The 17,872-nt window shown below is 41.7% G+C and overlaps 2 protein-coding genes across 2 annotated transcripts; both read right to left on the bottom strand.

Annotated features, from left to right (window-relative positions):
- Window positions 1-4,093: 4,093 nt before the first annotated feature.
- LOC308636574 (uncharacterized protein) lies at window positions 4,094-4,615 on the bottom strand (the record flags this gene model as incomplete). Its single annotated transcript, XM_081272137.1, has 1 exon — window positions 4,094-4,615. The coding sequence occupies one exon, from the start codon at window positions 4,613-4,615 to the stop codon at window positions 4,094-4,096; it is 522 nt and encodes a 173-aa protein (XP_081128263.1).
- Window positions 4,616-17,051: 12,436 nt separating this feature from the next.
- On the bottom strand, window positions 17,052-17,573 carry LOC308636575 (uncharacterized protein; the record flags this gene model as incomplete). Its single annotated transcript, XM_081272138.1, has 1 exon — window positions 17,052-17,573. One exon carries the CDS (start codon window positions 17,571-17,573, stop codon window positions 17,052-17,054), a length of 522 nt encoding a protein of 173 aa, XP_081128264.1.
- Between the last annotated feature and the right edge of the window lie 299 nt (window positions 17,574-17,872).

The following is a 17,872-nucleotide window of genomic DNA, read 5'->3' as shown; positions in this document are numbered from 1 at the left end:
GCTGCCCAGTCACGAGGGCCTTGCCTCTAGTCTCCTGGTTTCTCTTGCTAGTCTTGGTTTCTCCTGTTTTGTTGTTGCAATCTGTCGGAGAGTGGCGGTGGATACTTCAGCTCTCCAAGTTGGTGGCCGCTGGTTGCCTTAGTGGAGTGTCCCTTGTGGGGGATGGGACTGTACCGCTTCCTTCCCCGTCTGCAATTCCGAACTCAGCCCGGGGGTCAGTGTGGGCTTGGCTGGTGGGATACCACCGTGTCGCAGCTACTTATCTCCCTGCTTACCAGTTAATCCCTTCTCTGCGGCGCCACGCCTTCTGTAGCCGCGGGGCAGGCCGCGCGAATCAGACAGCCTGGATCTCCGGGGTCACACCGTTGGCTTTTGGGATCCCCGGCACTCTATGGTTTTGATTTTTTCTGCTTGCCCCTCCCCCAGCGCTGGCTAGACAGGTTTTGTTTTGGCTGCTGATGGGAGGGGGGGTTGAAGGTCAGGTGCCTCTAGTTCTCCTTTAGTCTTTATGCAGGCTCACTGTGATACTCCCTTCCCCTGAAAGTCTAGGAGAGATTTTATGCGAAATCCCCCTATGTAAGGGGGCTGAACTGAGTGACACACACCTGTTTTGTTGTTGCAATCTGTCGGAGAGTGGCGGTGGATACTTCAGCTCTCCTCTCCAAGATGGTGGCCGCTGGTTGCCTTAGTGGAGTGTCCCTTGTGGGAGATGGGACTGTACCGCTTCCTTCCCCATCTGCAATCCCGAACTCCATGGATGTCATTTTCTTTGGATAAAAATTCAGAAGTGGGATAGTCAGATCACATGATAGTACTATTGTTAGGTTTTTAAAGGATACTGTTCTCCTTTCCATAATGATTGTATAAATTTGCATTTGTAAATGTGTTTTAGGGTTCCCTTTTCTCCACATCCTTACCAGCACTTTTTGTTCTATTTTTAGCATAATCATTCTAATAGGAATGTGATGTCTCATCTGGTTTTAATTTGCATTTCCCTAACAGTTAATAATGTTGAGCATTTTTCCATAAATTTTGTTGACTGTTGAATTTCCTCTTTTGCCAATTATCTATTTGTATTATTTGCTTATATTTTAATTGAGTTATTTGTTTTTTGTTATTGAAGTTTTGAGTCCCTTATATATTCTGGATAATGATTAATGTCAGATGAGTAACTTGCAAATTTGTCTCCCATTCTGTAGGCTGTCTCTTCACTCTGTTGATGCTTTCCTAAACTTCTTAATCTGATATTATGCCATTTGTCAAATTTTGCTGTTTGACAAATGGCATTATATCAGATTAAGAAATTTAGAAAAATTTTAGGAAAAATTTTTGTGTGCTTTTTGGGGGTCTTATGCAAAAATACTTACCTGTCTAAACATCTTGAAGTGTATCCACTATGCTTTTTTTAAGTAGTTTTATAGTTCCAGGTCTTATATTTGGGTCTTTGAGCCATTTTGAATTGATTTTTGCATAGAGTGAGAACAGTCAAGTGTCAATCATCTGCATTTGAATATCCAGTTTTCCAGGTATCATCTGCTGAAAAGGCTGTCATTTCTCCCATGTATGTTTTTGTTTGCTTAGACAGAAATCAGTTGGCTTTTGATGCAAGAGGTTTTTTCTGGGTACTCTATTCTATTCCCTTGGTCTATGTGGTTTTTATGCCAATACCATGGGGAAAGGTTTACTTTCTTGAAATGATGTTGAGATTTATGAAATGATTTTTCTTTATGAATTGTGATAATGTTATGGTTATTGTGCCTTTTTAAGCAGTGTTGCTAAAACACTGGAGAATGTTCAAATGTGAGACCAACCTTGCATTTTGGAAAGCAACCTTGCATTTTGCGTCATATACACATGGCACTAGATTTGAATCATTTATATCTTATTTATGATAGATGTTGACTTGTTGGACACTTGCAAGCATCATCTAAACTCACAGAAGAGAACTGGGGGGTGGGAAGAGTGTGACCCATAAATTGTAAGTTCAAGTTAGTGACATGAGATTATTACCTGATCAACACGAGAGCCCCTGTGTCATGTCTGTAGCCCAGTCATTCTTGGGCACCAGGATAGGTTGCTGAGAGAAGGAACCAAGGAAGATGCCTGGAGATGGAGGATGAGACATAAGGTTTAATGGGAGATGCTTATGGGAAAGGTCCAGTGGGGATGAGCTGGACAGATACCCTCACTAGAGAGACCAGTGGCAATGATGGACAGGAGCACCTATGTCCTTCACAGTGCTTTACCAAGTAGTACCTCCTGTCTGTCATGATGCTATCCCAGAAGAGAACACCTCCTGACCCTCATAGTGTTATGGCCACTGGCAGCCATCTGGATGAGTGACACATCCTTTGCATAGTGTCCTCCATTCTACACCAGTCACCACAGGGAGAGGAGTTTTATAAGTTAGGCTCTAGAAGCAGTGACATCATCAGCATGAGCTTGCTTATCTTGCTTTGTTCCTTGTATAGGCAGCATCCCAAGGAGAGCAGTCCTGATGCCCCCCTCCCCCTCCCCCTCCCCCTCTCCCTCCCCCTCCCCTCCTCCTCCTCTTCCTCCTCCTCCTCTTCTTCTTCTTCTTCTTCTTCTTCTTCTTCTTCTTCTTCTTCTTCTTCTTCTTCTTCTTCTTCTTCTTCTTCTTCTTCTTCTTCTTCTTCTTCTTCTTCTTCTTTTTCTTCTTCTTCTATCTGAGGATTGTGAGGGAGGTATTGATTCCAGGGTGCTTATTTGACTTGTAGAGAGATGTCATCTCCATGTGTCTTACATTGTCTTCTTTCTATCTGTGAATGTTTCTAAATTTATCCTTCTAATACAGCCAAATAGATTAGGGTCCAAACTATTTCAGTAGGAACTTATCATAGCTAATTGCGTCATCAAAGGTACTATTTGCATATGAATTCTGGGGGAAACATAACACTGGATTATTTCCTGGGATATCTACCCTCAGTAATAACCACAAATGGGTAATAGCAGCAACCACAGTTTGACAATAACATAGTAACTAGAGGTGCATACCCATCAGGCAGGAAGATCTAGGTTACCTTTGCTCTAAGTAGGTACTCGGGGGAAGAAGGCATGTAAGGGTTTGGTTCACATGATAGCAAAGAACAAATTCCTTTAGATGAGTCTCTCAGGAGGACACAAGAGATTCTCAAATCTTTTTGAGGTAGATGAATCCCTCCAGTGGCTGGTAAGAGGCAAGGGTCTCAAAGGATCCCTGCATTCATGAAAACCATTAAATGCAACCCCAGCAGCCACAGCAAGTAGCTGGTGCTCACTGAGGTGTGGGAAACTAATTTGGGAAGAACATTGTAAGCAGAAATGCTATCTGTATATACAAGGGATTACTCCTTCCTCAGTTACATCAGGTCAAGGACACAACTTGCTCCAGTTAAGTCCTGATGCCATTTCTACTTATCTGAGATGTCAGTGTAAATACACTGGAGCAGGAAGAAAAGGCCCAGTAGTGGATCTTGCTTATTATTAAGCACATAGCATCACACAGTGAAACGTTCTCCTCTGAAAAAGGGAGATGCTAATTTATGGGGGGCTGTTTTGAGGCTCAGAATGGATAATGCCTTTGGGACATGTGTTCGCCATGTCATATAAGGAATGCTACACAAGAAAATACAGCACAACATGGGATGAGAATGGTTCCGAATTTATTAAAAGCCATTTAAGTAAGAATTCCTGCTTCTAGGAAGATTATGGAAACAAAGATCTGAAAGAAACATGAGCACATTAAGAAAGAAAACGTGATCATGTAGATCACTGATCAGCCAGAGAAACCTATGTGAAGAGCTGTGAGGATTTGCTACATAGAGAGAAGAGAGTGAAGATCTTGATTTAAAAATCCAAGGCAAGAACATAACTCTGAAATTGAGATACAGGAAGATGCTGCTTGCTCTCCCAGACACAAATCAGGACAAAGTAGTCTGTATATGCTCAAGCTGATTCACAGGGCTTACACAAGCAGGGAAGTAACAGGCATTTTGGTGACAACATGCTGGGCTTGTGAAGTGGATTTGGGCCTAAGGAGGTAATTCAGTTGACAGAAGTTTGTGCAGATGTTGGTCCTTTGGGGACTTGACCATTAGCAGCAAGGCTGGCAACAGCTGGATCCGTAGCCCTGGCCTAGGCAACCAGGCAGGCAGACACATGTGGGGTGGTAGCATCTCCTTGTGCAGTACACAGGTCCGGAGCAAACTGGCTGGCAGCAGCTGGACCCACAGCCACTGGACCCACAGCAGGAGTTGGACCCACAGCCGCTAGACTCACAGCAGCTGGGCTGGCAGCAGCTGGACCCACAGCCACTAGACCCACAGCAGCTAGGCTGGCAGCAAGGCTGGCAGCAGCTGGACACACAGCAGCAGGGCTGGCAGCAGGGTGTGCGGCAGCAGCTGGTCACACAGGTGGGCTTGAAGGTGGTCCTGCAGCAGGTGGTTTGGCAGCAGGGCTGGCAGCAGCTGGAGCCACAGCTGGAGCCACAGCAGCTGGGCTGGCAGCAGGGTGTGCAGGAGCAGGTCACACAGGCTGGTTTCCAGCAGGTGGTCCTGCAGCAGGTGGTCCTGCAGCCAGTGGGCTGGCAGCAAGGGGAGCAGCAGCAGTCACTCATGGTGGCAGGTGTGGAGGGTGGATCCAGTTCACAGGAGAGTTTCCTAGAATCTGATGACTTCTCCCCATCTGGGCCTTTTATACATGGGTCTTCCAAGGTTTGGGCCAATCAGTAGGACATTTCCTCCTTGTTGTTTACATTATTTTTCCTATTGTTTTCTATGTTCAGTATGGGTATTAACAAGGAGGAAGTTGTTCCCTGAATATCATGAATCTTTTGAAAGTGAGTGTTTCATCTGTTTCTTAATTGGCAGCAAGTCATAGGGACTTTGTTCAGATAAAAGGAAGGAGCCACAGCATCTGCATTGTTCCTGCTCTGATCATCACCTGGGCATGTGAGGTCTGTGAGGGTCAAGGTTGTTGTTTCTCCACAGTTTTGTTTTCTTGGCTGTACTTGGATTAGGAAGTGTGTTTGGGACACTTTGGGGAAGGACATGCTGAGGAGATGATCACGGGAACAAATTGAATACCTGGTTTGTTATCTCTTTGCCTCCCCCTCTCCCCCCCAATCAAGATAAATACTATGCTGTGTGCCTGTATCTGCTTCTCCAACCTGTAGGTCTTTTGGTCTTAAGTACACCTGAGAAAAGGATGTTTAGTGAAAAGTGATCCCAATGGTAGAGCAAAATCAGAGAATGGGTAGATGCAGAATCAGTGCATTAGGAATCAGAATGTATCAATGGATTTATGGATGACCATTGGCCCTACTTTGCCCAGGACTGAAGGGCTCATGACAAAGAACCTGCCCTGCTGCAGATCCAGGCAGACCATGATGAATTGATGACTCCATCCTAACCTGGGTACCAACAGAGCCAGCGATACTAGGCCAGTTGTCCCCTCCATTTCTTTCCTCCCTTCCTGCCCTCCTTTTCCACCTTTCCCCTCTCTTTCTCTCCATGTTTCTTTTCTTTAATGAGGGAATTAAGACTGAGATGATACTTCATTTATCTTTGAGGCCTTACATATTTCTAACTCTTTGTTAGGTACACCATTCATTTAAAAAAAGGATGGAAAGGATTAATTTCTAGCTTGATGGAATATTACAAACTGAATCTGTCTGTGTCCTTATTACCAGGTTGGGAAGTGAAATTGACTCTTTCCCTCCAGTGGTATCCTCTGACTTGTCCCCAGAGGGAGCCAGTCACTCTGTTGACTTGTAACCCTGGAGGTTAGTTGTGGCTGTTTGATTTATATTATAAATAAAAATTGGTTTCTCTCTCTCTCTCTCTCTCTCTCTCCTGTTAGGTTTACCACTGTAATCATCTGTACTTTATTAAATTTCACTGTTGTGTAATTCCCAATAATACATGAAGTTAACACAACTTCATTGTTGATTAGCTTCTAGATAAGCACATGACTTCTTTGTAGAAGGGGATTATGAAAACAGTGTTGCTATGCATGTTTTTGTACAGAGCCTTGGTATATGTAGTTAAAACTTTTTATCATATAAACTACATGTAGAATTACTCATAATTTCTAGTTTATGTATTTATTTTTTTCTTTTTCAAATCTTACCTTTCTTTTGACCTATTCTGAGACATCTTATTTTTTATTCTATTCTACATAACTCAAAACTTTAAGTTTAATGCTTCTGAAATATAGAAAATTATTTATTTTGAATGTTAATCATGTATCAAAGCTCTCTAGCTTTTTCTAATTGTTTATTGCAGGGCAAGTCAGGCACTGTCAAAATCATGTGCAAATGATAATTCTTTATTAACCTCATTTCAATCTTTTATCTTCCATTTTTTTCTTGCTTTTGACCATTTGGTAGAGCCTCTGGCACCATATTTCATATAAAGGTGTGGTGGATATCCTTGTATATTCTCAGTGCAGAAGGGAGAATTCACAAATTCCCCAGTTATGTTTGATGCTTCCTCTCTTTTTTTTGGTAGATTATTTTCAACAGAGTCATGAGACTATTTTATTCCTTATTTACTAAGGTATTTTTGTTTAAAAGTTTTAAAATGGGCTGGGGATGTGGCTCAAGCGGTAGCGCGCTCGCCTGGCGTGCGTGCGGCCCGGGTTCGATCCTCAGCACCACATACAAACAAAGATGTTGTGTCCGCCGAGAACTAAAAAATAAATAAATATTAAAATTCTCTCTCTCTGTCCCCCTCTGTCTCACTCTCTCTAAAAAAAAAAGTTTTAAAATACTTTATTATTATTTTAATCCTATATATTTATGGGGTACAGTGTGATAATTCAGCACATACATGCAATGGATAGTGATCAAACGAAACATTTAAAAAAATTTTTCTTAAAGAGAGAGTGAGAGAGGAGAGAGAGGGAGAGAGAGGGAGAGAGAGAGAGAGAGAGAGAGAGAGAGAGAGAGAATTTTTAATATTTATTTTTTAGTTCTCGGAGGACACAACATCTTTGTTGGTATGTGGTGCTGAGAATCGAACCCGGGCCGCAGGCATGCCAGGCGAGCGCGCTACCGCTTGAGCCACATCCCCAGCCCCACATTTAAAATTTTTATGGGCATATAATAATTGTATATATTTAAGAAGGAACAGAGTGATATTTCAACACATGTAGGTTGATTCCATTCCTTTGCTACTTTGAACAGCCCGACATAAACATGAGTAAGCAAGTGTCTCCTTGATATATGGATGTCATTTTCTTTTCTTTTTTTTTAATTGATTATTTAAAGCATTACATAGCTCATGATATATCATCTTTCATACATTTGACTCAAATTGTGTTTTGAACTCCCATTTTCACCCCAAATACAGATTGCAGAATCACATCTGTTACATATTCACATTTTTACATAATGCCATATTAGTGACTGTTGTATTCTGCTACCTTTCCTATCCCCTACTATCCCCCCTCCCCTCCCCTCCCCTCCCCTCCCCTCCCATCTTCCCTCTCTACCTCCCCTGCTGTTGTTCAATTCTCTCTCTTTTTTTCCCTCCCCCTTGCCCCTCATAACCTCTTATAATTTTATGTATCATTGAAGGTCTCCTACTATTTCCATGTGCTTTCCCTTCTCTCTCCGTTTCTCTCCCCCCATTCGTCTTTGTTTACTGTAGTCTTTTCCTCATGCTCTTCCTTCCTGTTCTGTTCTTAGTTGTTCTCTTTATATCAAAGCAGACATTTGGCATTTGTTTTTTAGGGCTTGGCTAGCTTCGCTTAGCATAATCTGCTCTAATGCCATCCATTTCCCTGCAAATTCTATGATTTTGTCATTTCTTAGTGCTGCATAATACTCCATTGTGTATAGATGCCACATTTTTTTTTATCCATTCATCTATTGAGGGGCATCTAGATTGGTTCCACAGTCTAGCTATTGTGAATTGTGCCGCTATAATCATTGATGCAGCCGTATCCCTATAGAGCGCTTTTTTAAGGTCCTCAGGGAATAGTCCGAGAAGTGCGATAGCTGGGTCAAATGGTGGATCCATTCCCAGCTTTCCCAGGAATCTCCATACTGCTTTCCAAATTGGCCTCACCATTTTGCAGCCCCACCAGCAGTGTACAAGTGTACCCTTTCCCCACATCCCCGCCAACACTTATTGTTGTTTGACTTCATAATGGCTGCCAATCTTACTGGAGTGAGATGGTATCTTAGGGTGGTTTTGATTTGTATTTCTCTGATTGCTAGAGATGGTGAGCATTTTTTCATGTACTTGTTGATTGATTGTATGTCCTCCTCTGAGAAGTGTCTGTTCAGGTCCTTGGCCCATTTGTTAATTGGGTTATTTGTTATCTTATTGTTTAATTTTTTGAGTTCTTTGTACATTCTGGATATTAGGGCTCTATCGGAGGTGTGGGGGGTAAAAATTTGTTCCCAGGATGTAGGCTCTCTATTTACCTCTTTTATTGTTTCTCTTGCTGAGAAAAAAACTTTTTAGTTTAAGTAAGTCCCATTTGTTTATTCTTGTTGTTAACTCTTGGGCTATGGGTGTCCTATTAAGGAATTTGGAGCCCGACCCCACAATATGTAGATCGTAGCCAACTTTTTCTTCTATCAGATGCAGTGTCTCTGATTTGATATCTAGCTCCCTGATCCATTTTGAGTTAACTTTTGTGGATGGCGAGAGAAAGGGATTCAATTTCATTTTGTTGCATATGGATTTCCAATTTTCCCAGCACCATTTGTTGAAGATGCTATCCTTCCTCCATTGCATGCTTTTAGCCCCTTTATCAAATATAAGATAGTTGTAACTTTGTGGATTAGTCTCTGTGTCTTCTATTCTGTACCATTGGTCCACCTGCCTGTTTTGGTACCAGTACCATGCTGTTTTTGTTACTATTGCTTTGTAGTACAGTTTGACCTCTGGTATCGCTATACCTCCAGATTCACACTTCCTGCTTAGAATTGCTTTTGCTATTCTGGGTCTTTTGTTTTTCCATATGAATTTCATGATTGCTTTGTCTATTTCTACAAGAAATGCCATTGGGATTTTGATTGGCATCGCATTAAACCTGTAGAGAACTTTGGGTAATATCGCCATTTTGATGATGTTAGTTCTGCCTATCCATGAACAGGGTACATTTTTCCATCTTCTGAGATCTTCTTCTATCTCTCTCTTTAGGGTTCTGTAGTTTTCATTGTATAAATCTTTCACCTCTTTTGTTAGGTTGATTCCCAAGTATCTTATTTTCTTTGAGGATATTGTGAATGGAGTGGTTTTCCTTATTTCCATTTCAGAGGTTTTGTTGCTGATATACAGGAATGCCTTTGATTTATGCGTGTTGATTTTATAACCTGCCACTTTGCTGAATTCATTTATTAACTCTAGCAGCTTCTTTGTAGACTCTTTTGGGTCTGTTAAGTATATTATCATGTCATCCGCAAATAGCGATAGTTTAATTTCTTCTTTTCCTATTTTTATGCCTTTAATTTCTTTTGTCTGTCTAATTGCTCTGGCTAGTACTTCGAGAACTAAATTGAATAGAAGTGGTGATAGAGGGCATCCCTGTCTTGTTCCAGATTTTAGAGGAAATGCCTTCAGTTTTTCTCCGTTTAGGATGATGCTAGCCTGAGGTTTAGCATATATAGCTTTTACAATGTTGAGGTAAGTTCCTGTTATCCCTAGTTTTTCTAGTGTTTTGAACATAAAGGGATGCTGTACTTTGTCAAATGCTTTTTCTGCATCCATCGAGATGATCATGTGGTTCTTGTCTATAAGTCTATTGATGTGGTGAATAGCATTTATTGATTTCCGTATATTGAACCATCCTTGCATCCCAGGAATGAATCCTACTTGATCATGGTGCACAAGTTTTCTGATATGTTTTTGTATTCGATTCGCCAGAATTTTATTGAGAATTTTTGCATCCAAGTTCATTAGAGATATTGGTCTGTAGTTTTCTTTCTTTGAAGTATCTTTGTCTGGTTTTGGGATCAAAGTGATGTTGGCCTCATAGAATGAATTTGGAAGGGCTCCTTCTTTTTCTATTTCTTGAAATAGCTTGAAAAGTATTGGTATGAATTCTTCTTTGAAGGTTTTGTAGAACTCCGCTGTATACCCATCCGGTCCAGGGCTTTTCTTGGTTGGTAGTCTTTTGATGGCTTCTTCCATTTCTTCTTTTGTTATTGGTCTGTTTAAATTGTGTGTGTCTTCCTGTCTCAATCTGGGCAAATCATATGCCTTAAGAAATTTATCGATATCTTCATTATCTTCTATTTTATTGGAATATAGGTTTTCAAAATACTTTCTAATTATCTTCTGTATTTCTGTAGTGTCTGTTGTGATATTGCCTTTTTCATCCCGTATGTTAGTAATTTGAGTTCTCTCTCTTCTTCTTTTCGTTAGCATGGCTAAGGGCTTGTCTATCTTATTTTTTTTTCAAAGAACCAACTTTTAGTTTTATCAATTTTTTCAATGGTTTCTTTTGTTTCAATTTCGTTGATTTCTGCTCTAATTTTAATTATTTCTTGTCTTCTACTACATTTGCTGTTGTTTTGCTCTTCCTTTTCTAGGTTTTTGAGGTGTTGCGTGAGTTCATTTATTTGTTGGTTTTTTCTTTTTTTGAGGTAAGAACTCCAAGAAATGAATTTCCCTCTTAAAACTGCTTTCATTGTGTCCCATAGATTCCGGTATGTTGTGTCTGTGTTATCATTTGATTCTAAGAATTTTTTCATCTCCTCCTTTATGTCTTCTATAACCCATTGATCATTCAATAACATATTGTTCATTTTCCATGTGATGTAGGATTTTTCCTTCCTTCTTTTATCATTGATTTCCAATTTCATTCCATTATGATCAGATATGGTGCATGGTATTATCTCCACGCCTTTATATTTACTAAGGGTTGCCTTATGGCATAATATATGGTCTATCTTTGAGTAGGATCCATGTGCTGCTGAGAAGAACATGTATCCACTTGATGATGGTTGATATATTCTATATATGTCGGTTAAGTCTAGGTTATTGATTGTGCTATTGAGTTCTATAGTTTCTTTATTCAGCTTTTGTCTAGAGGATCTGTCTAATGGCGAGAGCGGTGTGTTGAAGTCACCCATAATTATTGTGTTGTGGTCTATTTGACTCTTGAACTTGAGGAGAGTTTGTTTTATGAACGTTGGAGCTCCATTGTTTGGTGCATACAAATTGATGATTGTTATGTCTTGTTGGTGGATGGTTCCTTTTAACAGTATATAGTGACCTTCTTTATCCTTCTTGATTAACTTAGGTTTGAAGTTGATTTTATTCGATATGAGTATGGCCACTCCTGCTTGCTTCCGAGGGCCATGTGAGTGGTATGATTTTTCCCAACCTTTTACCTTCAGCCTATGTATGTCTTTTCCTATCATATGAGTCTCCTGAAGGCAGCATATTGTTGGATTTGTTTTTTTGATCCAGGTTACTAGCCTATGTCTCTTGATTGGTGAGTTTAGGCCATTAACATTTAAGGTTACAATTGAGATATGATTTGTACTTCCAATCATGCTTCTTTATTTATTTATTTTAGTTTGGCTAGTTTTGCTTTTTGGTTATTTTCCTCCCCCTTTACTGAGATACCTCCTGCTGTTAGTTTTGGGCACTATTTTTCAATTCCTCTTCTTGTAGTGTTTTGTTCAAAATGCTTTGCAGAGCTGGTTTTCTTGCTGCAAATTCTTTTAGCCTTTGTTTATCGTGAAAGATTTTAATTTCATTGTCAAATTTGAAGCTCAATTTTGCTGGATATAGTATTCTTGGTTGGAATCCATTATTTTTCAGCATTTGAAATACATTATTCCAGGATCTTTTCGCTTTCAAAGTTTGTGATGAGAAATCGGTCGTTAACCTAATTGGTTTACCCCTGAATGTAATCTGCCTCTTTTCTCTCGTAGCTTTTAATATTCTCTCCTTGTTCTGTACGTTGGCTATCTTCATAATTATATGTCTTGGAGTTCGTCTATTATGGTTTTGAATGTTTGGGGTCCTGTAGGCTTCCAGGATTTGGCGATCCATTCCATCTTTCATCTCTGGGAAGTTTTCTAGAATTATTTCATTTAATATGCTGTCCATTCCTTTGGTTTGAATCTCTGTGCCTTCTTCTATCCCTATGACTCTCAGATTTGGTTTTTTTATGACATCCCATATCTCTTGAATAGATTGCTCGTGGGATTTAAGCATCTTTTCTGTGTTGACTATATTCTTTTCAAGTTGATAAACCTTGTCTTCATTATCTGATGTTCTGACTTCTACTTGACCAAGTCTATTTGTAATATTCTCGTTTGAGTTTTTAATTTGGTTTATAGTTTCCTGCAATTCTAGGATTATTGTTTGATTTTTTTTTTTAAGATCTCTATCTCCTGGTAGAGCTCGTTCTTTGCCATTTGAATTTGTTTGTTTAATTCATTTTCAAAATATACTTTTATTTCTTGGACTTGCTGTCTCATGTCTTCTCTAATATTCCTTTCCATTCGAGTTAGGTATGCCTTGAGTTCTTTCCCTATCCCTGTTTCTGATGTTTCTATGTCCTCCTGTAGAATTGAGTTGTCTTGCATTGTTTGTATTCCTTTTTTCCCCTGTTTTCTCATGTTGTCCACGTTATTTTCCAGCTCTTTTTGATTGTCGTGTTTCTGCTCTCTTCTATAGATTTGTTTTGTTTCTGTATTACTCTCATGTCTCTCCTTTGTGTTGTTAAACTATGCCTGCTAACGTGGATTCCGCTGGGAAGAAATTCCGACGTCCGAGCTTCAGTGACGACACTACTCTGCTATGACGAGCCCTAGTCTCCTTGCCGGGGTGCCCTAATGGGGGGGGTGTGACTGGACTGTCTCTGTTTGGTTTCAGCTCCCGGTCGAGGCAGGCGGGCAGTCTCCAGCCACCCGGTATCACAGGCCGCGGGCAGGTGATCAGTCGCCAGCGGGTGGGCGTTCTCCTACCGCCCAATTACGCGGGCAGTGGGTGAACTGTCGCCGGCGGGCCTGCAGTTTACAGCTGCCCAGTCACGAGGGCCTTGCCTCTAGTCTCCTGGTTTCTCTTGCTAGTCTTGGTTTCTCCTGTTTTGTTGTTGCAATCTGTCGGAGAGTGGCGGTGGATACTTCAGCTCTCCAAGTTGGTGGCCGCTGGTTGCCTTAGTGGAGTGTCCCTTGTGGGGGATGGGACTGTACCGCTTCCTTCCCCGTCTGCAATTCCGAACTCAGCCCGGGGGTCAGTGTGGGCTTGGCTGGTGGGATACCACCGTGTCGCAGCTACTTATCTCCCTGCTTACCAGTTAATCCCTTCTCTGCGGCGCCACGCCTTCTGTAGCCGCGGGGCAGGCCGCGCGAATCAGACAGCCTGGATCTCCGGGGTCACACCGTTGGCTTTTGGGATCCCCGGCACTCTATGGTTTTGATTTTTTCTGCTTGCCCCTCCCCCAGCGCTGGCTAGACAGGTTTTGTTTTGGCTGCTGATGGGAGGGGGGGTTGAAGGTCAGGTGCCTCTAGTTCTCCTTTAGTCTTTATGCAGGCTCACTGTGATACTCCCTTCCCCTGAAAGTCTAGGAGAGATTTTATGCGAAATCCCCCTATGTAAGGGGGCTGAACTGAGTGACACACACCTGTTTTGTTGTTGCAATCTGTCGGAGAGTGGCGGTGGATACTTCAGCTCTCCTCTCCAAGATGGTGGCCGCTGGTTGCCTTAGTGGAGTGTCCCTTGTGGGAGATGGGACTGTACCGCTTCCTTCCCCATCTGCAATCCCGAACTCCATGGATGTCATTTTCTTTGGATAAAAATTCAGAAGTGGGATAGTCAGATCACATGATAGTACTATTGTTAGGTTTTTAAAGGATACTGTTCTCCTTTCCATAATGATTGTATAAATTTGCATTTGTAAATGTGTTTTAGGGTTCCCTTTTCTCCACATCCTTACCAGCACTTTTTGTTCTATTTTTAGCATAATCATTCTAATAGGAATGTGATGTCTCATCTGGTTTTAATTTGCATTTCCCTAACAGTTAATAATGTTGAGCATTTTTCCATAAATTTTGTTGACTGTTGAATTTCCTCTTTTGCCAATTATCTATTTGTATTATTTGCTTATATTTTAATTGAGTTATTTGTTTTTTGTTATTGAAGTTTTGAGTCCCTTATATATTCTGGATAATGATTAATGTCAGATGAGTAACTTGCAAATTTGTCTCCCATTCTGTAGGCTGTCTCTTCACTCTGTTGATGCTTTCCTAAACTTCTTAATCTGATATTATGCCATTTGTCAAATTTTGCTGTTTGACAAATGGCATTATATCAGATTAAGAAATTTAGAAAAATTTTAGGAAAAATTTTTGTGTGCTTTTTGGGGGTCTTATGCAAAAATACTTACCTGTCTAAACATCTTGAAGTGTATCCACTATGCTTTTTTTAAGTAGTTTTATAGTTCCAGGTCTTATATTTGGGTCTTTGAGCCATTTTGAATTGATTTTTGCATAGAGTGAGAACAGTCAAGTGTCAATCATCTGCATTTGAATATCCAGTTTTCCAGGTATCATCTGCTGAAAAGGCTGTCATTTCTCCCATGTATGTTTTTGTTTGCTTAGACAGAAATCAGTTGGCTTTTGATGCAAGAGGTTTTTTCTGGGTACTCTATTCTATTCCCTTGGTCTATGTGGTTTTTATGCCAATACCATGGGGAAAGGTTTACTTTCTTGAAATGATGTTGAGATTTATGAAATGATTTTTCTTTATGAATTGTGATAATGTTATGGTTATTGTGCCTTTTTAAGCAGTGTTGCTAAAACACTGGAGAATGTTCAAATGTGAGACCAACCTTGCATTTTGGAAAGCAACCTTGCATTTTGCGTCATATACACATGGCACTAGATTTGAATCATTTATATCTTATTTATGATAGATGTTGACTTGTTGGACACTTGCAAGCATCATCTAAACTCACAGAAGAGAACTGGGGGGTGGGAAGAGTGTGACCCATAAATTGTAAGTTCAAGTTAGTGACATGAGATTATTACCTGATCAACACGAGAGCCCCTGTGTCATGTCTGTAGCCCAGTCATTCTTGGGCACCAGGATAGGTTGCTGAGAGAAGGAACCAAGGAAGATGCCTGGAGATGGAGGATGAGACATAAGGTTTAATGGGAGATGCTTATGGGAAAGGTCCAGTGGGGATGAGCTGGACAGATACCCTCACTAGAGAGACCAGTGGCAATGATGGACAGGAGCACCTATGTCCTTCACAGTGCTTTACCAAGTAGTACCTCCTGTCTGTCATGATGCTATCCCAGAAGAGAACACCTCCTGACCCTCATAGTGTTATGGCCACTGGCAGCCATCTGGATGAGTGACACATCCTTTGCATAGTGTCCTCCATTCTACACCAGTCACCACAGGGAGAGGAGTTTTATAAGTTAGGCTCTAGAAGCAGTGACATCATCAGCATGAGCTTGCTTATCTTGCTTTGTTCCTTGTATAGGCAGCATCCCAAGGAGAGCAGTCCTGATGTCCCCCTCCCCCTCCCCCTCTCCCTCTCCCTCCCCCCTCCCCTCCTCTTCCTCCTCCTCCTCCTCTTCTTCTTCTTCTTCTTCTTCTTCTTCTTCTTCTTCTTCTTTTCTTCTTCTTCTTCTTCTTCTTCTTTTTCTTCTTCTTCTATCTGAGGATTGTGAGGGAGGTATTGATTCCAGGGTGCTTATTTGACTTGTAGAGAGATGTCATCTCCATGTGTCTTACATTGTCTTCTTTCTATCTGTGAATGTTTCTAAATTTATCCTTCTAATACAGCCAAATAGATTAGGGTCCAAACTATTTCAGTAGGAACTTATCATAGCTAATTGCGTCATCAAAGGTACTATTTGCATATGAATTCTGGGGGAAACATAACACTGGATTATTTCCTGGGATATCTACCCTCAGTAATAACCACAAATGGGTAATAGCAGCAACCACAGTTTGACAATAACATAGTAACTAGAGGTGCATACCCATCAGGCAGGAAGATCTAGGTTACCTTTGCTCTAAGTAGGTACTCGGGGGAAGAAGGCATGTAAGGGTTTGGTTCACATGATAGCAAAGAACAAATTCCTTTAGATGAGTCTCTCAGGAGGACACAAGAGATTCTCAAATCTTTTTGAGGTAGATGAATCCCTCCAGTGGCTGGTAAGAGGCAAGGGTCTCAAAGGATCCCTGCATTCATGAAAACCATTAAATGCAACCCCAGCAGCCACAGCAAGTAGCTGGTGCTCACTGAGGTGTGGGAAACTAATTTGGGAAGAACATTGTAAGCAGAAATGCTATCTGTATATACAAGGGATTACTCCTTCCTCAGTTACATCAGGTCAAGGACACAACTTGCTCCAGTTAAGTCCTGATGCCATTTCTACTTATCTGAGATGTCAGTGTAAATACACTGGAGCAGGAAGAAAAGGCCCAGTAGTGGATCTTGCTTATTATTAAGCACATAGCATCACACAGTGAAACGTTCTCCTCTGAAAAAGGGAGATGCTAATTTATGGGGGGCTGTTTTGAGGCTCAGAATGGATAATGCCTTTGGGACATGTGTTCGCCATGTCATATAAGGAATGCTACACAAGAAAATACAGCACAACATGGGATGAGAATGGTTCCGAATTTATTAAAAGCCATTTAAGTAAGAATTCCTGCTTCTAGGAAGATTATGGAAACAAAGATCTGAAAGAAACATGAGCACATTAAGAAAGAAAACGTGATCATGTAGATCACTGATCAGCCAGAGAAACCTATGTGAAGAGCTGTGAGGATTTGCTACATAGAGAGAAGAGAGTGAAGATCTTGATTTAAAAATCCAAGGCAAGAACATAACTCTGAAATTGAGATACAGGAAGATGCTGCTTGCTCTCCCAGACACAAATCAGGACAAAGTAGTCTGTATATGCTCAAGCTGATTCACAGGGCTTACACAAGCAGGGAAGTAACAGGCATTTTGGTGACAACATGCTGGGCTTGTGAAGTGGATTTGGGCCTAAGGAGGTAATTCAGTTGACAGAAGTTTGTGCAGATGTTGGTCCTTTGGGGACTTGACCATTAGCAGCAAGGCTGGCAACAGCTGGATCCGTAGCCCTGGCCTAGGCAACCAGGCAGGCAGACACATGTGGGGTGGTAGCATCTCCTTGTGCAGTACACAGGTCCGGAGCAAACTGGCTGGCAGCAGCTGGACCCACAGCCACTGGACCCACAACAGGAGTTGGACCCACAGCCGCTAGACTCACAGCAGCTGGGCTGGCAGCAGCTGGACTCACAGCCACTAGACCCACAGCAGCTGGGCTGGCAGCAAGGCTGGCAGCAGCTGGACACACAGCAGCAGGGCTGGCAGCAGGGTGTGCGGCAGCAGCTGGTCACACAGGTGGGCTTGAAGGTGGTCCTGCAGCAGGTGGTTTGGCAGCAGGGCTGGCAGCAGCTGGAGCCACAGCTGGAGCCACAGCAGCTGGGCTGGCAGCAGGGTGTGCAGGAGCAGGTCACACAGGCTGGTTTCCAGCAGGTGGTCCTGCAGCAGGTGGTCCTGCAGCCAGTGGGCTGGCAGCAAGGGGAGCAGCAGCAGTCACTCATGGTGGCAGGTGTGGAGGGTGGATCCAGTTCACAGGAGAGTTTCCTAGAATCTGATGACTTCTCCCCATCTGGGCCTTTTATACATGGGTCTTCCAAGGTTTGGGCCAATCAGTAGGACATTTCCTCCTTGTTGTTTACATTATTTTTCCTATTGTTTTCTATGTTCAGTATGGGTATTAACAAGGAGGAAGTTGTTCCCTGAATATCATGAATCTTTTGAAAGTGAGTGTTTCATCTGTTTCTTAATTGGCAGCAAGTCATAGGGACTTTGTTCAGATAAAAGGAAGGAGCCACAGCAT

This window comes from Spermophilus citellus (genome assembly GCF_964194105.1).
Source record: "Spermophilus citellus genome assembly, chromosome: 17".
NCBI classification, from domain to species: domain Eukaryota; kingdom Metazoa; phylum Chordata; class Mammalia; order Rodentia; family Sciuridae; genus Spermophilus; species Spermophilus citellus.
Note: the sequence above shows the minus strand (reverse complement) of the source record. Positions and strands in the feature narration are given on the sequence as shown.